Consider the following 24,884-nt stretch of genomic DNA (forward strand, 5'->3'; position numbering starts at 1 on the left):
GCTAATGTCCTGCTGCTCTCATGTTAATTCAGCATCATGAACCAGTAATGTAATCAGGTTAGTCCACTCACACCCACAGTCTCATTTCCAGCCTGAAACCAGAACTTCACATTCAGTTCAACTGAAAACTCAATGTCAAAGTAAAGTTTGACTTATTTTTAAAATTTCATATTTATGTATCAACGCAACCTCAAGACGACTCTGGGTAGCATTACTTATTTATTTGTTTGTTTGTTTGTTTGTTTGTTTGTTTGTTTGTTTGGGGGAAAAAAGATCAAGAGAATTTGAGATTTCAACATTTAAGTCGTAATTTTTTTTTAAAAAGTCTGTATTTTTCATTTAAACTTCTTTCTAAACTAAATTCTTCATTTCTCATGTTCTTCAAATTCAAGTTTGTTGTAATTTTATCCAAAAACAAAAAAACTTCAGCTGAATGAATTTCCTCAGTGTGGTTGTAAAATCTTTAACTATCATCATGAAGACTTTATTTATTATATTATATCATATATTGTTACATTATAATTTAGATTATTCAGATTATTATTTTTTATTTTTATTATTTTTTAAATCTTTTCATGCATCATGTTTTTGTGTAAATAAACAAACCATCACATGGTGTGAAGAAAGAAGAAAAGAAGATGATACAAATATAAAGAATATTAAAATACTTATTTCTATTATAATATATATTTTCAAACGACAAATCCATTGTAAAAAAAGACTTAGTTAAGTTTTCAGTGTTTTAAAATCTCAGTGGCGTCTGATCAAAGTATTCCACATGATCTGACACTAACAGACTGATTATTGATCTTTGGAAAAAAGAGTTTATTAGGAAATAAGTGTCGGTTTGTGATGAAGCCAGTGGAGAATATCTGCATTGTAATTTGGATTTCTGGCCTTTTTCTATTATTATTTATAAAATATAAATGTGAATGAAAATGAAAATGAGGGGATGAAATGTTTTGCCTAATCCAAAAGAATGAGTGAAATCGGACCAGTCAAACCAGTTCCTCTTCTCCAGCTGTGACTCGGAGCTGGAGGAACGTGTTGGTCATGAAGTGAACCTCTAGACATCACAGAGCTGTGTGGTTAATTAGATGTGACCGTGATAGTTCGTTAAGGGTGGGACTCGTTATAATGGATTTAGTACAAACCTGCACATGAAAGCTGCTGCCTGCAGAGCTGAGCTCGGCCTCTTCCGACTGAACGGCTGCATCTCTGTTCAGGACCGTCTGAAAATCCTCCTTTTAAACTAAAAGCAAAACCCTCATCTGCATCAATTTTCTTCCCTCGTCACGATGTTCTCTGGACGTCTCCGTCCATCCTCGCTGAAGCTGAGCTGGTCTCCTCACCAGAGCAGAGTCTCTGTGCAGGATTTATCTGCAGCAGATAAACCTGTAATCTGTATAAACCTCCGCCCAGTGTTTTATTAGACAGCATTAATCTGGTTTCTCATGAACACAGTTAGAAGCTTATGCTCCGACTGAGCCTCATGGCAAAGAACAACAATACCTGGGAAACATGTTTTCATCTGTCTGAGAGGAAACTGGGGCAGAGGAGGGAAAAACATATTGTCTGCATCATGTGACTGATCACAGATCAGATCTGATGGATAAACTCCTCCACAGTTACTCTTAATACCCCAGTTTGGCCAACTGTGTCATAAAGCTGTGTCCATCAGGAAGGACAGAACTTTTATACTGCAGTAACGTCCTGCGTACACCGACTGCTTTTACATTTTGTACTCATGGAATAACTACGAAGCATTTTAGATATCAAGAAATAAACGTTTAAATCTTTGAAATCATGATGTTTCTGAAGGTAATTGTTTTTATTCGGAATTGATTTTTGTATTTATCATTGATTGTTTTGTTTTTCTTTCTGCTTGTGTAATCTCAGCATCATTGAAAATGAGGATCACCGCTCAGTGTATCCCTGAGAAAGTAAACGAAGGTTGATGATGAAGATGATGATGATGAAGTTACAAATGTTGAAATCTGGACTGGAGTGGTTTCAAAAAGGACTTTAGATTTGAGAAGCAGTTTTAACATCTGATTCAGTTCCAGTAACATTCTGGAGATTGTAGAGAATTACAGAGGCAGGTCAGACCAGGTGATGACACACTTCCTGTTTGGTTTCTCGGCTGTAGACGAGGAAAACCTCTGCTGGCGCTTCACATGATGAGAGCGACCGTGAGTTCAGAGTAAAGTCTCTGTGATGTCCTGCGTCTGACAGGCAGAGCTGAGGAGGAGGATGTTTTTACTGTCAGTCCATTGCTGTCTCTGTAACCTGGCAACAGCCACTGACGCACACACGCACACACACACACACACACACACACTGGCAGGCAGTCACAGCTGAAAGCACAGAGGGATTGAGATGTGTCCACTTCTTCTCGTTCAGGCTTCACTTTCACGCTTTATTTGCTGCTGCAGCAGCTGAAGAGGTTTTTTATTTTTTCAGGTTCCTCCAAAAAAAAAACTGCAGTTTCACTTGGATTCATTGTATTTTTCTCTGTGTGTGATTCAACTAAAAACTCCTGCACACGTTTCTGACTTCCTGTGAACTTCTGTCGGCCATTTTGTCTGTGGAGCTGCTCGGTGTGAAACAAATAGAAACAAAAGGCTTTTCTCAGATCAGAGGACGCCGAGTTCAGACTGCCGTACATGAGAGTCGAAACTCCCAAAGCAGAAGCCTCTGATCAGTTTCAGCTGGACTCTGGTGATTGCACTTCAGCACACCTGTACCTCACTGTACCCTGACAACATACTTCAACTGTAAGGTTCAAGAAAACAAGACTCAGGGTGTCACGATATACAGATATAGACAGTAACCGTTTAATTAATTCACCAATAAAGAGACAAAACACACAATAAACAAAGTTAAAGATGAATGGCGGATGGGAACGTCATTAGCTCTGCAGGTATTTGGTCATTAAACAAAGTATTGGATAGATGAAGATGTGACCTGATGGTGGCGCTAGAGGAAAAGTCCGAGGATCATCAGAGTCAGTGGGATTCATCTGAAGGAGAAGGTGAATGTTTGGACAAAACAATATTCATGTCAGATGTTGTTGAATATTTCAGTCTTCAGAAAAGTGGTGGACAGACCAAGAGATACAACTGCTATAATTACAAAAAATGTTTTAAACAGAGCTGCTGTCAGCAACCTGGATTTATCCGAAGTAAACCGCTCTGCTTTCATAAACACACAACACGTTCAAATTCGTTTCGTTTTCTGTTTTATCCTGAATCTTGTTTGACAAAACAATCTCACGGTGGAGGTTCCTGAGCTTTCAGTCACGTCACCGCAGCAGTTGTCGTGGAATTGTAGATGTTCTCACACATGTCATGGCATTGAGATAGAAGTAACTTGTTATTATAATATAATAAACACGCAGCTGAAGTTAAAATAGAATTAAATTAAAGACATTTGCATGTTTTATTTTGAAAATTAGTTGCCAGGATGTACTGTACTTCTTTTTCTTTCTTTCTTTTCACACCATCAGTGTAAATTTAGAGGGTCTTATATGTTGTACAAAGTGGTGGCTCTATGTTGTAAAACCTTTAGAAAATATTTTGGTTATTTTATGAAAAATATTTTATGGATTTTGCCCCGTTTTTCCTTGAAAGTGATTTTGTGATGGCAGTGGACAGTGGTTCAGAAACACGTTTTCTGTCTAGTTGTAACACACAAAATGGACAATAAAGATCAATTTATTTTATTGATTTTTCATTTTTATTTGTTTTTGTAATAAATTGATGCAGAACACAATATGATATGTTTTAAGGTGTTAAGCCTGTCTAAAATCACCTTTTAACAAAAAGTGTTTTAAACGTCGTCTGTCTAGTTTGTTACTTTAATTTGTTTTAAGCAACAACCTTCCTTGTTGTTTAATGTTTTGTCTAAATTACTCTTTAAATAAATGTCACGAGGTTATTACATTTATTTATTTTTTTATCTTTAACTTGTATTTTCCCTCGTGTTTTGTCAACATTGAAACATTGAAATAAAGTTTGAAAAAAAAAACCACGCGGATAGAATGTGGAACTCATATCAACTGGAGAACGTTCCAGTCGGAGGTATTTTTAAGTTGAACGATAACTTCCGGTAGATGACTAGCTAGCAGAAGGTGAAAGTGCTTGAATTTGTTGTTGAAACTTCCGCCTTGTTTTGAGTTTTCAGACAGAAACAGCGCCAGAGGATGATTCATTAGACCGAGTAACGAGGCGCCAGTTTAATTTCATGAAGCCTGGAGCGGGAAAGTGTCGGTTTAAATGAACACGTCGCTAACGTTAGCAGACTAGCTAACCGGCTAGCCTGCTCAGCTGACGCCTGGTACTCAGCGTCCGGAGACAGAAGCCCAGAACCCGGAGGTTTAACTGAAACCTGACCGTAACGTTTTCTCTCGTGGCTGTGAGGGAGAATATTCCTGTTTCATGTGAGCACTGGGGCCGGGGTCGACAGTTTAATGGGAGGCGGCTTGCTTTGGAGGAGTGGACATTGCGGGCGTCAGCTGAGAGGAAAGCGGAGGTCCTGGCTCCGGGTCGGGCTCAGATGGAGTCTCTGGCCGGGTACGTGTACAAGGCAGCCAGCGAGGGCCGAGTCCTGACCCTGGCCGCGCTGCTGCTCAACCACTCCGAGGCGGAGACCCGGTACCTGCTGAGCTATGTGACCCAGCTGGCCGGGCAGAGGTCCACCCCCTTGATCATCGCGGCCCGGAACGGACACGACAAAGTGGTCCGGCTGCTCCTGGACCACTACAGGGTGGACACGGAACAGACCGGCACGGTTCGTTTTGACGGGTAAGAGTTGAATTAATTAAATTCACCTCATTCTAAAACGTAATTTCTCACTTTTACCCGCACACACCATTCATTATTATCCAGGTATCCAGATACCTGAGATTTCTGGCTCCGCCCCTATACACTGGAAGTATGGAAGTTATTACACAATGATTAGTTGATTCATTGATTAGTCATTGAACAATGATTAATTGGCAGTGACTTTGATAATCAACTAATTGTTTCAGTATTTTTCCATAAATTCCACATGTGAGAATAAAGTTTTGAGAGGAAATTAAATCTCTTTGTGTTTAAATTGTTGATTGGACTATTGAACTAATCTGAAACCACTATGTTTCTCGACAAGTTGTGGTTGTTGTTTTTTGACTAGTTTTGTAGACATTAAAATTAATAATCATTTAATTAAGAACATAATTAACAGAGTAAGCGGTAGTGAAAATAACAGTGCTGTAAAATCACACTTAAAGAATTCAACTTTCTAGAAACGGAGTCTCTGTTATTCTGGAACAGCAAAGTCTATTGCAGCTACTTTCTTCTGGTGAAACTGTCTCTTTGGAAACTGCTGATAATAAAGGTCAGACATGGACTTTAACCTTCAGATTATTTCCTCGATGAATCAATCCATCCAGAGAAAAATGCTTGTCACGCTTTTTTTAAAACCCAAGGTATTTTTCATGTTGCGTATTTTATCCGAACAAATCGTCACCCTGATGTAAAACACAGAGAAGCAGAAAACCCTCACACCTGAGAAGCTGGAGACGGTGGATGTTTGTCAAGAATGACTTAAAGAATCAGTCAGTTTTCAAAATGCTTGAATAAGAAATAAATAAATAAACTCCACTTCCAAAAACAATGTTTAATGTAGATGTTAAGGATCAAACCTTCATCACAACGATGTCCTACCTTGGATTGGAAAGTTCTGTTCACTGCATTCTGTGGATTATCCAGAGTAATAACAAAATATATATATGTTCATATTTAGATAATAACTTTTAAGGTTTAAACTGAAGGAAGCTGAGACCAGTCATAGTTAGTTATTATAAAGATGTATTGGTATCTGTTGGTAATAGATCAAAACCTGCACAGAACAGGACTGGATATGAAACCACCAGACCAACCTAACTCAAATGAGTTTGTCGTACAGACTCTAGAAAACTTATCAGTACCGATCAGTCACTCTACTGATTAAAATCATGATTTTGCCCTTTTATATTTTACGTAAGCAAAGTTGTCCCTCAGCTGCTGCTCTGTCAGTATCAGCACGAGCATCAATGAAGATGTAAATGAGCCTCAGTGTGATGACAACAGCCTGTCGTTGTCGTCGGGTTGGGTCTCATCTACATTAAACGTGGGTGGGACAGTGACTTAAAATCCTCCTGACTGAAGACCAGCTCTGTGTTTATGTTTGAGCGTAAGTTGTTTATGAAGCATCAACCTCTGAGGCTCAAACATGAAGCATCAACATGAAGAACCAGAAGCTGCAGTTCCTCTAACGGCCACTAGAGTCTGGCTCCAACAGTGAGTCAGTCCCCATAGACTCCCATGTTAAAATGTCCAACTTTACAGCAGAAATAAACATGTTTACAGCCTGGTATACTTAACACAGCTCCACTCATGCCCCTCCTCTTTGACCATGTTAGCCATTAGCTGGGAGTTAGGGGGCGGAGTCAGACACTGCCAAGATGGTGACGGTGGGGCAGCTCACTCTGAGCTCCAGAAACCTGTGGGTGACCTCACAGAGGTGTCGTCCATCTTTATTTACAGTCTCTGTTGTTTACGTGATTCAACCATGTGTTGACATGCGTTCAGGTGCTTCGTATTCAGAGTCAGCTCGTGAAAACAGTCCTGTTTTTCTCGGGTGTTGGCGTTCTGATGGAGGTCAACTAAAATACATTTGTGTGTGGTTCTCTTGTGGAGTTCTGACTTCCTGTCTCTGTTCTGCAGCTATGTCATTGACGGGGCCACAGCTCTGTGGTGTGCAGCTGGGGCGGGGCACTTTGAGGTGGTGCGCCTGCTGGTGAGTCACCGTGCCAACGTCAACCACACCACCATCACCAACTCCACCCCGCTGCGGGCGGCGTGCTTCGATGGGCGCCTGGACATTGTGCGGTACCTGGTGGAACACAAGGCCGACATCAGCATCACCAACAAGTATAACAACACCTGCCTGATGATCGCCGCCTACAAGGGCCACACTGATGTGGTCAAGTTCCTGCTGGAGCAGGGCGCCAACCCCAATGCTAAGGCGCACTGCGGCGCCACGGCGCTGCACTTCGCAGCGGAGGCGGGACATCTGGAGATTGTGAAAGAGCTGGTGCACTGCCAGGCGGCCATGGTGGTGAACGGACACGGTATGACGCCGCTGAAAGTCGCCGCAGAGAGCTGTAAGGCTGATGTGGTGGAGCTGCTGCTGGCGCACGCCGACTGCGACGCCGGCAGCCGCATCGAGGCCCTGGAGCTGCTGGGTGCTTCTTTCGCCAACGACCGCGAGAACTATGACATCCAGAAGACTTACCACTACCTGTACACGGCCATGACGGAGCGCTACCGCGACTCAGACAATGTCATCGCCAAAGACTTGCTGCCGCCCATCGAGGCCTATGGCGGGCGCAGCGAGTGCCGGACGCCACAAGACCTGGAGGCGATCCGGGTGGACCGGGACGCTCTGCACATGGAGGGGCTGATGATCCGGGAGCGAATCCTTGGCTCGGACAATATTGACGTGTCACACCCTATCATCTACCGCGGCGCCGTTTACGCCGACAACATGGAGTTTGATCAGTGCATCAAACTGTGGCTTCACGCGCTGCGTCTGCGGCAGAAAGGAAACCGCAACACGCACAAGGACCTGCTGCGCTTCGCCCAGGTGTTCTCCCAAATGGTGCACCTGAAGGAGCAGGTGATGGCCTCGCCGGTGGAGCAGGTGCTGAGCTGCAGCGTGCTGGAGATCCAGCGCAGCATGGCTCGGGTGGATGCAGCGGCTGAGTCGGAGCTGCCGCAGGCCATGGACAACTACGAGTCGAACGTTTTCACCTTCCTGTACCTGGCGTGCATCTCCACCAAAACCACCTGCAGCGACGAGGAGCGCGCCCGCATCAACAAGCACATCTACGACCTAATCCAGCTGGACCCGCGCTCACGCGAGGGCTCCTCGCTGCTCCACCTCGCCATCAGCTCCACGACGCCCGTCGACGACTTCCACACCAACGACGTCTGCAGCTTCCCCAACGCGCAGGTCACCAAGCTGCTGCTGGACTGCGGCGCGCAGGTCAACGCCATCGACCACGAGGGCAACACCCCGCTGCACGTCATCGTCCAGTACAACCGGCCCATCAGCGACTTCCTCACGCTGCACGCCATCATCATCAACCTGGTGGAGGCCGGCGCGCACACGGACATGACCAACAAGCAGAAGAAGACGCCTCTGGACAAGAGCACCACGGGCGTGTCGGAGATCCTGCTGAAGACGCAGATGAAGATGAGCCTCAAGTGCCTGGCGGCGCGCGCCGTCCGCCAGCACCAGATCACCTACCGCAACCAGATCCCCAAAACGCTGGAGGAGTTCGTGGAGTTCCACTGAGCGAGGACGGACTCGCGTCTTTTTAAAGAGTTTCTTATTGTTTTCTAACAAATCACACGGTGCTGAGGACGAGGACGAGGGTTCAGGACGAAACGTTTCTGAGCTTTTTTATAAAAAAAAAAAAAAAAAAAACAGAAAGAGTTGGTTGCTTTTTTTTTTTCCTATTATAAGTATTAACTGCTAAATACCAGCAGCCGCACTCGGCATCTGTCTGTCTGTCTGTCTGTCTGTCTGTCTGTCCGTCTGTCTGTCCGTCTCACGGCTGCTGCAGCTCTGAAGGTCGAGCGCAGACCAGCAGAGAGAGAGAAAGAGGACGGACGTCTCATCCCCGCGCTGCTTCTTGTTTTGCCTTATCGCAGAGAGAGAGAGAGAGAGAGAGAGAGAGAGAGATGACCTCACCTGCTGTCCATGTATCACCTGTCACACATGATTTATTTTTAACATGAGAATCATCACTGGGTTTATTTTCACTGTAACAACAGGATCATCTGACGACTTCAGGTTCTAACTCTGTTTTAAATGGAGGTTATTTTGTTTTTTTCTCGCTTGTTTTACTGGAAGTCGACTTTGTGGCCCAAAGTATGTGGACACCCCTGGAAAAAAAACCTTCAGACTCTTGGTTCCACTGGAAGGAAATCTTAAATCAGTGGTTCCCTGTCCCTTTAAAACGAAGCAATGTCTTCATGTGGCCCGTCATCACAGCTGTAATATGTCTGTAAAACATGAATTTTAATCGTTTGTAAAAGTTGGAAAATGTCAAATTATCTAGAATTTAACAGGAAACTCACATTGAGGAAAAAACAAGTTATTTTCCTCTCCTCCTGTAGATCATCTTGTGACCTTCAGCTTTTAGCAGTTTGTTTTTTCAGTAAAAAGCCAAAGGATGAATTAACGGTGTGTTGATGGTTTGAGGAGACGATTCAGAAACATGTTGAGTCTTCATGATGGAGCGATGTTTTTTTCACAGAACCAGTCGAGTGTCCACATACTTTTGGCCAAATGGTCGACATGAACCAGATTCTCCCAGAACACGGTACCAACATGTGCTTGATTGTCTGTAGATGCTCGTCGATGAGCTTTTATTTTGAAAAGTGAGGGAGGGGAAACCCCCGTTTACTATAATAATTATTAATATTGTGATTATTTTTATCTTTTAAATAAACGGTGAAGTCTGAGACGTGGAGGAAGGTGTCACATGCATCACATGTTCCTCAGAGCTGCTGCAGCTTCAGCTGTGTCACGTGTGCTTCGCTCAGTAGATCTGAAACATGAAGAGGTTTCTGGTCCTGGTCCTGGTCCTGGTCCTGGTCCTGGCTGCTGCATTTATTGATCAGTCAATGAGCTTATTTGTCTTCTGGTGGACGGTGACATGTTCGGATTCCAAAATCCTGGAGCTTCACATCGACACAGACACGAGGGAGAGATCAACCCCAACGTCACAACTGAAGAATATTAAAGCGAAAAGTCAAACTATTCTTTTAGATATTTATGATATTCATTATTTTAATGATCCATTCATCTGCACATCATTTGTTTTTAATAAGTGAATAATCTTTTAGTTTACAAGTGAGCCCAGTCTGACTTCCTCCTGTTGCTCGTCCAAAATCCAAAGAGAAGAACTATTTTAAAAAGCAGAAAATCGTAAGATTTAGAAGCTGAACACGTGAATGTTTGTCATCTTTTATTGACGATGACTCGATCGACCAATCGATCAATCCACTACTTGTTTCAGCAGTAATTCTGCGGGTGCAGGTTCCCGCCTGAGGATTTGATGCTTGGACTGTTGAGTCAGAGAACTTGTGACGGGGATGAGACGACGGTGAGAGAATGATGAGCTGTCACAGGTGAACTGATGATGCTGCAGGTCAGATCCACATCTGGGAACATCTGGATCGGTCTGTTTTCACTGCTTCACTCGTCACAGCTGGAGCTGCTTCAGTCTGTTTGAGGATGAATTTGCATGCGTGTGCAGATTTAACACGTCGGATGATTACAAAGCCGAGGCTAATTTTTCATGCATCGGGAAGAAACACATCCATATTTATTTCTTGTTTGTCCGTGAGGATCAAAGACTGCGTCATGGTTCCAGTCTGGACTCAAACAGACGGGTCAGTGAACTGAAGGAAACGCTTCAGGAACTGTGACTCTGTAGAAACTTTGTAGACGCCTGATGAAGAAGTTTATTGTAGATACAGAGTGAATTATAACAGGGTCTAAGTCTCACCTCGGTCTCTGTTCAGATCTTCTAACAATCAGGTGTTTGAAGAGTTCAAATTAAATCTGGTGCTGGACGCTGTGAAGTCAGACGGCGTCCATGTTTGTTTAGCATTTGTGTTCAGTGTCTGACTTTTCCAGCAGCTGCAGCGTGTGTGTGTGTTTTACTAACCATGTGACCGCGCGGTACAGGTGGCTTCTGCCTGGATGTTAAAGGGTGTGAGGTGATGATGATGATGATGATGATGTGCCATTCAGAATGCTAACTTTATTTTGAACTCATCATAGTTTTTATTTAACACAGCAGCAGGTTTGACTCTGACCAAAGATTCTCCTCATGTCGGGAAACTTTAAGAGACGCCAGCTGTCGTGTACTTCCTGCAGAATGAATGCTGTCAAATTAAAAGTCTGCATTCAATTTTGTTCTCCTGTTGTTTATGTTGATTATTACAGAAGTCGGTTCAAGGTTGTACAGAAGCTCAGTCCTGCCAGTAAAAGTAAATATATAAAGAAAAGTCAAAAAAATGTTTTAAAAAAATTCAGTATAGTGAGAGAAAATGTAAAAATTTGATTTAAAAAGTCAAATTTTGAAACGAGAGAGCTCAAATTTATGAGATAAAAATAAAAAACTGTCAAATATATGAGACGAAAGATAAAAGTGACTTTTAATCAGAATTTTAACTTCTCATAATTATAATAATTAACTTCTCTCAACTGTCTCATCTCAGATGTGAATGAACCGAACTCTGACTGAAGAACCAGAAGCTGCAGTTCCTCTAACGACCACTAGAGTCTGGCTCCAACAGTGAGTCAGTCCCCATAGACTCCCATGTTAAAATGTCCAACTTTACAGCAGAAATAAACATGTTTACAGCCTGGTACAGAAACTGTTTTGGTCTCTAGAGCTAATTTCCTCCTTCATGACACCTGTTTATATAACTCACCTGTATATATAACTCACCTGTTCACATTTGATTAAGGACTACAGTTATGGAGGACTGAGGGCGTGGCCTCTTTGAGTGACAGTCGGATGCCGTTATAGTGGTTGGCTAGCTGTAGCGACTCACTGAGCTGCAGAAACCTGTGGCGCCTTTTCAGAGAACATGAGTGTGTGAATCCTGAGTGACTGAGGAGTTCAGGAATGTGTTTCCTGTTTCAGTGTTAAACCTGAGCTGTGACTCCAGAGTTTTCTTCCTTCTATTTATCTCTGGTTCATGAAGTCGAAAACATGACGAGTAAAAACTAAAGTTAAAATAATACGTTTTATTAGAAAAACAAAATCAAAACAAAAATGAACTTGTTGCGGCAGAAAAACCTTTTGTTTGATCACATGTAGTTTGGTGACCTGAGCTCCAAACACCTTCCACCTGCTGATCAGCCACAGGAAGTGGAAACACCTGTGCAGGTGTTCTGTGTTTCTGTCTCCTGCCGTGAGGAACATCTGAACTCTTCTTAAGATGTTTATAAAGATATTTTCCAGATTCTTCACAAAGACCTGGATGAACTATAAAAGTTAAGTTAATTATACCTTCTCTCACGCTGTTTTACTCTGTAGCTGCAACATCAAATGACTTTTACTTTTCATTCTGCTGCTTTTCACACATTTAAACTTCAGTGACGTGAAGCAGAGACACCAGGCGTCCAAAGAGTTAGTTTAATGTTAATTTAATAAAATAAATGACAATGTTTGATGAGAAAAAGACTGAAAACCTCATGAATGAATATGAAGAACAACATGACACACGACCTTTTACATCTCTAATGTTTATTCCTGTATGAACACAAACACTGAACATGTGAGACGAGTACATCCACAGGCAGAGCGGCAACTGAACAACAGCTTCATATCAAACAATAATGCCACTATCCTTATTATCATCCTCAATCATACACGAGTATATTTACAGTTCAAGTTTGACTTTATACAACAAAAGTGCATCAGCTATAAATTTGGAAATAATAAACAATATGTGTTTGTAAGATGCATTTACAATTTATATTAGTATAAAAGAAGGAAATGTAAAACCAGCCATCGTAGGTAGTCTTGTGTTGTCTCTTCTCTCTCAGTTAGAGACACCAGCTGTGAGCGGCGTCACAGCGAGGCGTCCGCTCTCATGTGGTCGGGCAGGTTTTCCCAGTTTGGTCACATGATCTGAAGCCGTTAGTGTGGGAGTGAAACCGGCTCCAGGTCTCACTGAGAAAACACGACATGGAACCACACAGGTCACACAGGTCACACAGGTCACAACAGGTCAGCACCTCGTCGCGTAAACGCCATTAATGGATAAAGATTAGAGGAAATAAAAAACAAATACACACACACACACAGACTGAAGTGATGGAGGTGAAATGAAAAAGACGTTTGTGGGAAAAGAGGAAAACCTGAATCAGATCAGGATCAAAGGATCAGACGGACGACGTGTCTCCGCATCTTTTCTCCTTTTGGTTTGTTTATCACACAGTCTGGTTTCGTACAGTTGTTGTTGTTGCACCTGAACGCATCGTGGAGGCTCTGATGGACAAAACACATTAAATAATAATAATAATAATAATAGAAACACAAAAAGTGAAGGAACCGTCCTGCTAAAGTCTCATTTGTTGTTGTTTTCTTGTTGTTTGTGTTTTGTTGTTTTGTTGTTTTTATTTTTGGAATTGGAGTAAATTTTCTCTCTGCTTGTGTTTTGTCCTTCAGGGCCACCGTACTGAAAATAAACAGAAGAATCAAACATGACTTGTTCTTCTAGATCATTAAATAACTCTGGCTGCTGACTGACTGACTGACTGACTGACTGACTGACTGACTGACTGACTGACTGACTGACTGACTGACTGACTGGAGCTGAAGCTGATTGGCTGGTTCATAAATAGGTTGTACAGTAAACAAACTGCAGACGTGTTTTGTTTTGCTGACTTGTCTAATATGTTTATGGCTGATTAGTCATCGATGGCTGTGACTGGTTGAGCGATTAGCGGGGGGGGGGGGGGGGGCATCAGGGTCCCTGAGTGACAGGTGGAGGCTTGTGATGCATTCAGGTGATCCTCGTCTCGAGCGATCGGACTTTGTGGCTTCACGAGTCGACGGGGATCGACAGAACGCAGCATCGGCGACGCCCACACCTTATAGCTCCTCTGCTGCCTTCCCATTGGCTACTGGCTGCTCCTCCTCTTCCTGTCTCCTCCGTCTGTTGAAGAAGCCGAGCTGAGAAGAAACGACAACGTCACATTAAAGACGGACAGACACTGACGGTTAAACAAGCAACTTATCAGACACCAAACAGACTGGATCCAAAGGTTATTATTCATTCATTCATTCATTCATTCATTTATATGACAAACATCAGTCTCTGTGGACTGAACCAGGCCAGTTTTAATATAAAACTAAACTAAACCATTAAAACTTCACCTTCACATTCACATAAAGTTGTAAATATATTTCATTAGAACTGGCAAACTGGTCGAACTCTTAACTGTAATGCGTCAAAGTTGAATTACAGATAAATGTAACTGAGTTTAAATAGAAGTCAATGGTGAATGAACTTAAGTTACAGATTTCTACATTAGACATTTCCACTGTGAGAAAAGGAACGGCAGATATTCAATTAGAATTTGTCCCAGTTCAAATTCTTGAATTGTGAGTAGTTACCTTCCACAGGGCCAGGACCAGTAAGGCCAGTAGCAGCAGGCCTCCCAGCGAGCTTCCCAGTATGATCCAGACTGGGACGATGTAATCCTCGTCCTTCCTCAGCTCTAGGATTATCTGACGTCACAGAACACGTGATAAATAAAATAAATCTTAATGTCTCACCTCTGACCCTGTGACCCTGTGACCTTTACAACATCATAAATGATCCGATGAGGAGGAAGTAAACAGGAGCGGTTCATCTTGGTCTCTATAAATGACCTTTATGACCTGAAATCACATCCTGAAACCACGACGACATCAGCTCGACACAGACAGACACAACAGAAAACACAATGAACAATAATCTCAATATTCCTCAACTCTGCAGGGAAATTAATAAATAAACCAAGAAGCATAAAACAGAGCTGTTGTGACTTTAAATATATTAAAAACAGAAGAATTTAAAGAGACAGTGATAAAGTGCTTCAAATAAAATAAACTTTACAGATTTAGAGCAAATCTGAAACGAGACGCAGAAGAAATACATTATATACAATAAAAATGACGGCATCAAAAAGCAGCAGCAGTAACTGAGATGTTAGTTGTAAGCTGCTGCAGGAATGAATGAATGAATCCTCCTGCACAGGTGCATGCTGGTTAATGACTGTGATACTGGTTTCTGACAGCAGAGGGCAGCAGAGCTCCACATCTGTCTCATCAGTCTTCTATGGGAAGCTTGATTTATAACATGATAAAATATCATGACGCCACAAAGCCACTGACAGCTTGTGTTATTGTTTTAATATTTTGACTTATTGAGCGGGAGAGAGAAAAGAAGAAGAAAAGAAGAAGAAAAGAAGGAAAACAAACAACAAAAAACACATTTTCTGTTTTACTTTCTTCTTCCTTTCCCCTCCTCGTCTTAGGGTCCGCTGGGTTTTATAGTTTGGGTAGTTCTTTATAATAATCAAGTAAAGTCAATAAATATAAATAGATGTAAATGAAACGACCCCTCCCACTCAGAGCGGTGCAGGTGTGTCAGGAAGAGAAGGGAGCCGCACCTGAAGCCACTTCTCCTGATTGTCATATAAAAGGAATCAGCTCTCAGGTGAGCTTTGGTTCCTGTCTCGTGATCCACACGTCACAACTCATTAACTATATCATTAACTCTCAACCTTGATATTTGATATTTGAGTTCACGGTTCATGACAGTCACCTGCTCATGAGTCGGTTTTGTTGTGTGTTTTTAGTGTATTTACGTTTGTGTCCTTCCATCGTGATCATCACATAATCATGTTGTAGTCGATGCAACCCTGGGAATGTTTGTGTTGAACAGAAATCTGTGTGGTCTACCTGTCTGACCGGTCTGTCCTCCTGGAGGAACATGGGACTGGATGCGTCCAGCTGGATGGAGGCAGCGGTCAGTAGCTCCAGAGACCTGAAGCTCACCTGAAACAGTGATAAATACGAAACACTGTGAACGTACGGGATCGAGGCTTCACGTGAGACCACGGGAAAAAACACATGAAGCACTTGTGGTTCCTGACAAGAGACAAACATCCAGAGCTTCTTCAAGGAACCTTTGAGTTCCACACAAGCTGTTGGTGAATGTTTTAATATTTAAAATGGTAAGAAAACTTTATATTTTCAGTTTTATTCAGTGGTTCTGTGTCGACTCACAGCGAGCAGAGCGGGAAGCTGAAGTCTCCCTCTGAGCGTCACCTTCACCTCTCTGGAGGCCGGCAGGTTCAGTCTGCACTGGACCGCCATGCTCACACTGTTACTGTGGTTCTACACACACACACACACACACACACACACACACACACACACACACACACACAGGCTTTAACACAGACTGGTCCCTGGATGTTTGTTGGACCTCTGGCTCTGTGTGAGACGCTGTCGGTCTTACCAGCTGTGACAGTTGAGTCAGGTCCTCAGCTGTCACCTGATTGGTTGTTCTGAGTGGAGGCAGCATACAGTGGGACCCTGCGACCTGGTGAGAGGAAGAGGCCTGTGTAAACTGATGTGACTCTTCCTGTCAGCGCCACACATCCATAAATCACCTTCGTATTGATGTAGTTTTAAACATTACATTTTTGGTCTATATTTTATTTTTCTTGTCAGAAACGAGACACTTTGCCAACAGTTATCACAAAGGTTCATTTAAACATTTCCTGTGTTACCTGTTCGATGCTGTAGTCTGTGATGTTCACCAGCTGGTTGCCCTTGGCGGTCAGGGCCCAGATATCGGCTCTGAACAGGAGATCGTGCACTGAGAAGATGCCCAGGTTCTGGATCTGCACGTCGAGAGCAAAGGAACAGAATGAAAACAGGGTTAGAAAAGTCTGTTTCTGCAGTTATACTGTTAGAAAGTGTCGATATGCAAAGGTCTGCCATCTTTATGTGGAGGTCTGTATGAGGATGTCTGTCTGTCTGTCTGTCTGTCTGTCTGTCTGTCTGTCTGTCTGTCTGTCTGTCTGTCTGCAGAGGTCTGTCTGTCTGCAGAAGTCTGTCTGTCTGTCTGCAGAGGTCTGTCAGTCTGTCTGCAGAGGTCTGTCAGTCTGTCTGCAGAGGTCTGTCTGTCTGCAGAAGTCTGTCTGTCTGTCTGCAGAAGTCTGTCTGTATGTATGCAGAGGTCTGTCTGTCTGCAGAGGTCTGTCTGTCTGTCTGCAGAGGTCTGTCAGTCTGTCTGCAGAGGTCTGTCTGTCTGTCTGTAACTGTCCTGCACTCGGTGAACAAAGTGACTCTGTTTGTGTAACTTACGTTATAAGTGAGGTTGAAGGTGGGTGAGTTGTTGTCTGGCTGGTCCCAGGATGAAGAGGAGGAAGAGGAGGAAGAGGAAGAGTCTGCTTTGATTTCAAACCGAGGAGGGTTAGGGTCTCTGTCAGGAGAGCAGAGGAGGAAAAAGAGTTTAACGTGTGAGTATACAGTTTAAACTGATAATGTATTTGTAGAACAGTTTGACCAGAAGGATCGGTGAAATGAAACTGATGTAGTGACATCAGAGTCAGTCACCTGGTGAACAGGAGGTCGGTTTGGTATTTCAGAGGCAGGAGGATGTCACTGAGGTTGTCATCTGGAAATCCGTCTTCACCCTCACTGGTTAACACACAAACACACACACAGGTGAGAATACTCTACGGACTTAACGCTACAAGACAGCTTTCCCCGAGTCCATCAGTCCTTCAGAGGTTCTGTAGCACGACAGGAAGTGTGACACCTTCCTCAGGCCCCAACTCTGACCTAAACCCACCCCTTACCTGAATCTTCACATACCTCTGACCCTGTCTCAACCCTCGAACAGACCAGATTTAAGGGTAAGGTAAATTTAAGGCAGACCTCATTTTCAAAATTTTCTTGGTTTGAAAAAAAATAAAAATTACACCAAAATTATGAGCAGTGAGTTAACGTTAGCATTAAAAATTCTATTCTGGGGCGTCGTGTAGCGTAGTGGTTTAAGCAGGCGCCCCATGTGTAGAGGCTACAGTCCTCGCTGCAGTTGGCCCCGGTTCGAATCCCGCATCGGACGGCCTTTCACTGCATGTCATTCCCCCTCTCTCTGCCTCCCCATTTCCTGTCACTCTCCACTGTGCTGTCCATTAAAGGCATAAAAAAAGCCCAAAAAAAAAAAAAAAAAAAAAATTCTATTCTGACAGAATTTTTGAATTGTCATAATTAAATTTTAGGACATCCAGCATTTAGTAATTTAATATCAGTGAGGCAGGGAGGTAGATTAGCTAAACTGTGTTGGACCTAAGTGGAACATACTGTAGAACATCATGGTTCTGTAAGACCTGACTAAGAAGCAGCATCTTCATTGAAAATGATAGTGGTCCCAGAATGGACCCTGGGGGAACACCACATTTACGCTACACTACATCTGACCACTAGTGGCACCGTGGAGCGACATTTTTACAAACAAGTTCATGAGATCTCGAGGACACACAACAGAGAAACACAAACTCTGTTTACTAGAAAACAAGCGTGGCATCAACCTCACCTGGTGGTGTCCATGAAGACCCGGATGTGATCCAGGAAGACGGAGCGGCTGAACTCAAACTCCACATGGAAAGACACCTGGAGGGGAGAGACACAGCTCTGAGGTCAGTGACAGGACAGAAGAAAAACTTCTGTTCAAGCTGCTGCTTTACAGCTGAGCCTCATCAATTTGAACGTTTTTTGGTCTCTGATGGTCTCTGATGGTCTCTGATGGTCTCTGATGGTCTCTGATGGTCTCTGTTAGTCTCTGATGGTCTCTGAGGGTCTCTGATGTCTCTGATGGTCTCTGATGGTCTCTGTTAGTCTCTGATGGTCTCTGTTAGTCTCTGATGGTCTCTGAGGGTCTCTGATGTCTCTGATGGTCTCTGTTAGTCTCTGATGTCTCTGATGTCTCTGATGGTCTCTGTTAGTCTCTGATGTCTCTGATGGTCTCTGATGGTCTCTGATGGTCTCTGATGGTCTCTGATGGTCTCTGATGGTCTCTGAGGGTCTCTGTTAGTCTCTGATGGTCTCTGATGTCTCTGTTGGTCTCTGATGTCTCTGATGGTCTCTGTTAGTCTCTGATGGTCTCTGATGGTCTCTGTTAGTCTCTGATGGTCTCTGATGGTCTCTGTTGGTCTCTGATGGTCTCTGATGGTCTCTGTTAGTCTCTGTTAGTCTCTGATGGTCTCTGTTGGTCTCTGATGGTCTCTGATGGTCTCTGTTAGTCTCTGAAGCTGAACCTGGTCTCTCCCTCCGGCTGCGTCTCACCTGTTCCAGCAGCCGGAGCCTTGTTAACAGGAAACCCACAATAATCTGCGCCACAGTCTGGACCAATAAACCGGACTTTATTCAGAGAGGCATCTGTGGAGTGGGGGCCCTCGGGCCCTCGGGGGCCTCGGGGCCTCGGGCCCTCGGGGGCCTCGTGGTGAAGGGCTGGGCCGTGATCGTGTTTACAGGGACGGTCATTAGTCTAATGAAGGATCTCGGTCAGTGGAAACATATTCCTGCTCCGGTTAATCACTATCATTAGTCCAACAGCTGTTTGACTGCAGCCACGTCTCCTTCACTCTTTATTACCTGAACTTATTTCATGAAAGGTTCAAATCCTGATTAAAATCACTCAGTCATTGTTTACTTTGAGTGGCCAGTTTATTAGGTACGCCTCGCTACAGCTGTTGCCTTTAAGTTGAATGAATGAGTTTGTGTTTTTCACATTAGAGGTGAAGTGGTTCAGGTTGTGACAACACTTTCTATATCACTACAGAAAGGACATTTCCACAGAGTTGTTTTCTCTAAAACGTTCAGGAGAAACAAACAGAGAGAAATCCAGCTTTTTTTTTGTTTCACTTAAACAATAATTATGATTTGAGCTCCAACGTGTCACGAGGATGAACCGCCTCATCAGGGAGTCGTTGATGATCGATGCATCACAGCTTTAGTTATTATTATTATTATTATTAGTGGTAGTAGTAATAGTGGTGGTAGTAGTTGTAGTGGTATTAGTAGTAGTTGTAGTGGTATTAGTAGTAGTGGTAGTAGTAGTAGTAGTAGTGGTATTATTGTCATGTTTTAAAGTGAATTCAAAGTAGAATAAATGAAGTAAATGTATTTTCTACACCACATTCACAATAATAAAGTGAAATGTCAGATGTTACAGCTCAGACTGTAAAAGACGCCCACACCCTCTGTCTCCTCAGATTAAACAGCTGTCCAGCTGTTAGTCTTTTACAGCCTGTCTAACTCCTGCCATCACTTTCTGGGCGGTTTTCATGTTGCACCAAGCAGAAAGAAAATGAGAGTTTATACAGTAGAAGACGGTGGTATACAAACAGGTTATTGGGTATGTTAGCAGTTAGCAGTTAGCAGTTAGCAGTTAGCAGTGGTACAGGTGTACGCTCCTTGTGGTCTGGATGTATTCAGGTGCACATCACCTACCTGGGACAAGGACTTCATAAATGGAGCGCTGATGTTACAGAACCTCTGAGTGGCCAGTCTGTCCTCAGAGGAGCATTCGATCTGAATGTCTGATTGGTCCTGCGGGGAAGGGGGAGGAGCATGATGAGTCATAGAGCCATCGCAAAACTTCACTTCCCCAAGACACTTCAGTTTATCAGCCTCAAGGTCTTTTAATAACCGGGACCATTAGAAAATAAAGGGTTTTTATTAAAATGTGAATGATTGTGTTAAAGATTCATGAAGGTCTTTATATAAGTAGAACCATTTTTCTACTGTGTTCTCTTCTCTTCGATGCAGCTCGGATTCTTTTACTTTTAGGAAAATGGTTTCAGGAAGTGGAGGACTCCACCTTGACGATGAGGCTGGAGAAGATCAGGTTGGAGGAGGTGGAGATGTGGATGGCGGCTCCGTACGCGTTCTCTCCCTCGTTCACCAACTGAGAGAACACGACGAGCCTCCTCCGCCCGGACTCCACCACGAACACCGAGCGCAGCGACGCCCCCTGCTGGCCGCAGAGAGACCAGGCCGCCGCCTCCCTCGAGCTGCAGAACTGCCTTCAGGTGAAACACAGAAACTACAATCTGAGTCTGTCGACACCTGGTGACACGTGTTGATGAAGAGCAGGCGTCACTCACTGAACGTCCATCAGGTCGGTGCGACTGTGGAGGACGAGGTCGGGAACGCAGACGTCTTCCTGCTCGCAGCCGTTCCAGAAGGGAAGCTACAGCAGGAAACAGGAATTAATACATTTCTCTTTAAGGTGGAAACAGAAACACTTTGTTATGACCAAAGTTATTGAGGTTCATCCTCAGGGGAACATGAACGTCTGAACCAGAGTTCATGACAATCCCTCCAGTAGTTATTGAGATGTTTCACAAAGTTAATGTTGGTGCTATGAGAAAAAAAAAACATCATTAGGATTCATCCTCTGGGGAACATGAATGTCTGAGCTAAATCTTATGACAGTCCCTCCAATAGTTGTTGAGATGTTTCACTAAAAACCACAAACATCGACCTCATGGCGGCACAAGAGGAAAAGTCAGGGATCCCTGAAGTCGAGAGGGTTCATCCTCTGGGCACCATGAATATCTATCCCATATCTTTAGAGATATTTCACTGGCAACTTCACAGTGGTGCTACGGGAAACATCATCAGGATGTGACACCACCTGGATGTAAACACCTGGTGGAGCTCACCTCAGCCCTCACGATGCTCGGCCAGTCGGGGTCCAACACCGGCCCCTCGTCCGGGTTCTGCATCCCCGTCTCCAGGACAACCGTGATGGGACGTCCGTAATCTGTCGTCTCCTGTTCAGGGAAAATGTTCAGCCGCAGTTTGGTGTAAGTGTGTGTGTGTGTGTGTGTGTGTGTGTGTGTGTGTGTGTGTGTGTGTGACACCATCCCGACCTGGACAGAGAACCCGAGGCGTTGGCAGCTCTGACCTCCGGCCTGCAGAAACAGACTCCTGGGCTGCTGTCGATCTGATTCGTCCAGAACGGCTCGTGGGGGGAAACGCCTCTCGTCCAACACCAGGCTGAACCACACAGCTGGAGGAGGAGGAGGAGGAGGAGGAGGAGGAGGAGCAGGAAGAGGAAGAGGAGGAGGAAGAGGAAGGTTTAAAAGAGGTAACCCAGTCCAGTCTTATCCAGCTCACATGCAGCTCTATCAGACTGTAAATATAGAGACTTTACGGGTCTTTCAGGTGATATGAAACAGTGACGTCACCTCATGTTCTCATTAGTACAAACTGCACTTACATGTCTCCAAATGTTTTATGGGAAAAGTTGGCAAAATAAAACCAGTAAATGTTTCCATAGACTATTGTCCTGTATGGCACCAGTGACGTTAATATATTCTTGTTCTCTGCGTCCAACTTTGCATCTATATATTTTAATGAATGGATTTTATCCCACAGTGTTTTATTTGATGAAAACTAGTTGAGCTGAAGTCACATAGTAATCTATGTGTTTTTATTTTCCAAACTACAGAGCAGCGTATAATAAAACACAGGGGTAAAACATCGCTCTTTATATTCTGTACTGGTAGATCAGTCCCACACAGTGGAGGCCTGGACTGGGAACCAGCAGCGACACATGAAGCTGCTGAAGAGGAAACTCTTCCAGAGCGTAAGTGTGAAAAATCAGTCTGAGGTGGAAAAGTTGTGTGGATAAAAATCAAAAAGTGAAACAGAGCGAGTGAATGAATGAATCCTGTGACTTAAACGTCACTTCCTCATGACACTTCTTCTTCTGTGGTTTAATGGCGGCGACTGGAGATGCAGCGCCACCAGGTGTTTATCTCCATCATCCAGTCGACTCATATTCACACAGCAGGAAACAGGATTGGAATATATAGCAGGTATCAGTGTCACGTCTGTGCGTAGCGTTAAATTACTTCCTGGTTTGGTGAGATAACACTGTTGTGATGTTAGCTCTCTGCATGTTAGCTTAGCAGCAGCAGCCGTAGCCACAGTTAGCGATCTCATTGTTTTTCTCTGTATAACGAGGGACAGGTTTTAATGATTTACCAACTCTCTGCAGTTTGAAGCAGATCAGTAACTTCAGCTGGGTCCATTTGACAAATCAAATTCACACGGGACGAAACAAACCTTCCTCAGTCGTGTTCCTACTGACTGTTTTATCAGGATAACTTCTTCTTTGTTTTGATAATGGAGCGCTGCATTTCCTGCTTCCTCGTGAGCTGTGGAGTGTAACCGCAGAGCTCATCTGTTTAACAACTGAAGGGTTTTGATTTATGAGTGCACAGAGAGCTGAGGTAAGCTGCTTCAGTCCAGAGTCCGGTTCATATTCAGAACGCCACGTCTGCAGCGTGTCAGAGGAACCGGAGCTAAACCTTAAAAAAAGGTTCAGGTTTTATAAACCGTGGCTCCTGAAACACTGGAGCATGTTTGTTTGATGTCGTGTGTGTGTGTGTGTGTGTGTGTGTGTGTGTGCATCCTCTATATGTGTATGTTTCTTAATGTGAGTGTGTGTGTGTGTAATCCAGTCCAGATGAGTGGGGGGGGGGGGGGGGGGGTGATGGAGAGAAAGAGGAGAGGAGGAGTGACACGGTGGCTGGCTGGTGTTAGCATGTTAGCGAGGTTTCCATGCAGCCGGCCCGGCACATCTGCAGCCAATTACACAGAGACACGACAACAGCTTCACAAAACACTGCGGCGAGGAACAGACCACGACACCACTCTCCGCACACAGGCGGTCAAACATCAGCAAACATCTGGATGATCCTGATGCTGAATGTCCACACAGCTGGAGGAGCGGACAGATGTTACAGTTGTAGGATTCAAATTCATCCAGACGAAGGTCAAGCATTCAACCTGCGACCACAAACTGGACGTTAGCGCTTTGCTCAAAGACCGAATCTCTTCTTCAGATTGTCGCATGTTTAGAAATAAACTTTTGTCCATCATGGAAGTTTTCACAACAGGTTCGGTTCTCTGTGTTTTGTTTGTTTTTTTTTGTATCCGCCAAAAGTTATTCAGGCAAAAGGAAGCTGCAGATCTGACTTCAGGCACACGAGCACTGAGCCGAGGATATAGTTCAAATCCCTTTATTGTGTGAGGAGCATCTCAGAGTGAAATTCAAAACAAAAAATCACCAAAAAAGGTAAAAGGAAGTTTTGTAACAAAAAAATTTTCTGTTCTGCGCATCCTGTTCTTTTTGGTGATTTTCTTTGCCGCCATAAAAGGTGTTTTACTCCCTTTTTGGTGATTTCTTCTCAGCTAAGAGGGAGTTTTGTGTGCATGCATGGACGAGGCAGCTCAGGAACGCTGAAGCTTGATGACTCTATTTTGTCTGTATTGAAATTAAAATACAACGGACTCGGTGTCGTCTCGTGAACTTTGTTCCTCCGGCACAAATTGGTTTGACTCTGAGTCCGGCGTCTGACCCAACTTCTTCAGTGACGTCGTGAACTGTCGTTGATGTTTGCAGAGGAAGTGAAGAGCAGTGACTGGGTGACCACATGACAGGATGAACTCACTGAGGACCAACAATGAGCTGTTAGACATTACTGACACCATGTTCCTGTTCTCTCAGCGGAACCTCCACTAATCACAGGGTTCGTGGTTCAATCCCTGACTGTCCTTGAGCAAGAAACCCAACCCCCTGATGCCCCTGGTGGTCGGACCAGCACCTCACAGGGTGGGTCACATGGAGCCACACCTTCCACCTACCTGTCCTGGTCTTTGTCCTGGTCTTGGTCCTGGAGTCCAGACTCAGACAGACGGAAATGGACATGCAGGTGACCTCCTTCCCTCCTCGCCAACAGTCCTTGTTGAAGATGTTGACCTTCTCGGGTTCAAAGGTCAGTTTGGCCTGAATCCGCACCACACCCCGAGACCTGGAGGGAGCGGGCATGGAGTCAGTGCTTTGAGCTAAATGCTAACATGCTCTCATAGACAAACCATGTTTAGCTTTACAATATTCACCATCTTATATAAGCACGTTAGCATGCTAATATTTGCTAATTAGCTAATAAGTGCGTGTATCTGTGTGTGATGGTCGGACCAGATGATGACGGCAGCTCCCAGCGCTCCCACCGCGAGGTCGACCAGCCCGTCTGCGTTGACGTCCAGGACCCCGTGAAGACTTTGTCCGAAATACTTCAGACCTGCGGAGAAACCGGCAGCAGAGATTCGCTGCAGAGACACAGACAGATAATTAACACATGATTAATTATTCATGTTTCCTGCTGAGATTCTT

General features: G+C 44.0%; 2 protein-coding genes across 2 annotated transcripts in view; one reads left to right on the top strand and one right to left on the bottom strand.

Annotated features, from left to right (window-relative positions):
• Positions 1-4,067: 4,067 nt before the first annotated feature.
• Positions 4,068-11,257, top strand: fem1b (fem-1 homolog b). Its single transcript, XM_056387308.1, has 2 exons — positions 4,068-4,805; positions 6,750-11,257. Exons 1-2 carry the CDS (start codon positions 4,558-4,560, stop codon positions 8,383-8,385), a joined length of 1,884 nt encoding a protein of 627 aa, XP_056243283.1. The 5' UTR covers positions 4,068-4,557; the 3' UTR covers positions 8,386-11,257.
• Positions 11,258-12,248: 991 nt separating this feature from the next.
• The window catches only part of itga11b (integrin, alpha 11b), a 38,561-nt gene continuing 25,925 nt past the window's right edge, over positions 12,249-24,884 (bottom strand). Inside the window, exons 15-30 of the mRNA XM_056387307.1 lie at positions 24,690-24,820; positions 24,356-24,522; positions 21,571-21,710; positions 21,361-21,471; positions 20,800-20,885; positions 20,514-20,718; positions 20,144-20,242; positions 18,228-18,304; positions 17,243-17,326; positions 16,991-17,108; positions 16,411-16,524; positions 16,137-16,220; positions 15,902-16,012; positions 15,575-15,670; positions 14,243-14,356; positions 12,249-13,798 (exon numbers count right to left, since the gene is read on the bottom strand). Of these exons, the coding sequence (XP_056243282.1) occupies positions 13,718-13,798; positions 14,243-14,356; positions 15,575-15,670; positions 15,902-16,012; positions 16,137-16,220; positions 16,411-16,524; positions 16,991-17,108; positions 17,243-17,326; positions 18,228-18,304; positions 20,144-20,242; positions 20,514-20,718; positions 20,800-20,885; positions 21,361-21,471; positions 21,571-21,710; positions 24,356-24,522; positions 24,690-24,820 (1,818 nt within the window). The 3' untranslated portion in view covers positions 12,249-13,717. The remainder of the gene's footprint in view (positions 13,799-14,242; positions 14,357-15,574; positions 15,671-15,901; positions 16,013-16,136; positions 16,221-16,410; positions 16,525-16,990; positions 17,109-17,242; positions 17,327-18,227; positions 18,305-20,143; positions 20,243-20,513; positions 20,719-20,799; positions 20,886-21,360; positions 21,472-21,570; positions 21,711-24,355; positions 24,523-24,689; positions 24,821-24,884) is intronic.

Source organism: Seriola aureovittata, chromosome 10 (genome assembly GCF_021018895.1).
Source record: "Seriola aureovittata isolate HTS-2021-v1 ecotype China chromosome 10, ASM2101889v1, whole genome shotgun sequence".
Taxonomy (NCBI): domain Eukaryota; kingdom Metazoa; phylum Chordata; class Actinopteri; order Carangiformes; family Carangidae; genus Seriola; species Seriola aureovittata.

Excerpts from the sequence above, each read along its gene's own strand:
- fem1b (XM_056387308.1), top strand. The coding sequence starts at position 4,558 with ATGGAGTCTCTGGCCGGGTACGTGTACAAGGCAGCCAGCGAGGGCCGA. Across the intron at positions 4,806-6,749 it reads GGCACGGTTCGTTTTGACGG|CTATGTCATTGACGGGGCCA; the intron begins GTAAGAGTTGAA and ends TCTGTTCTGCAG.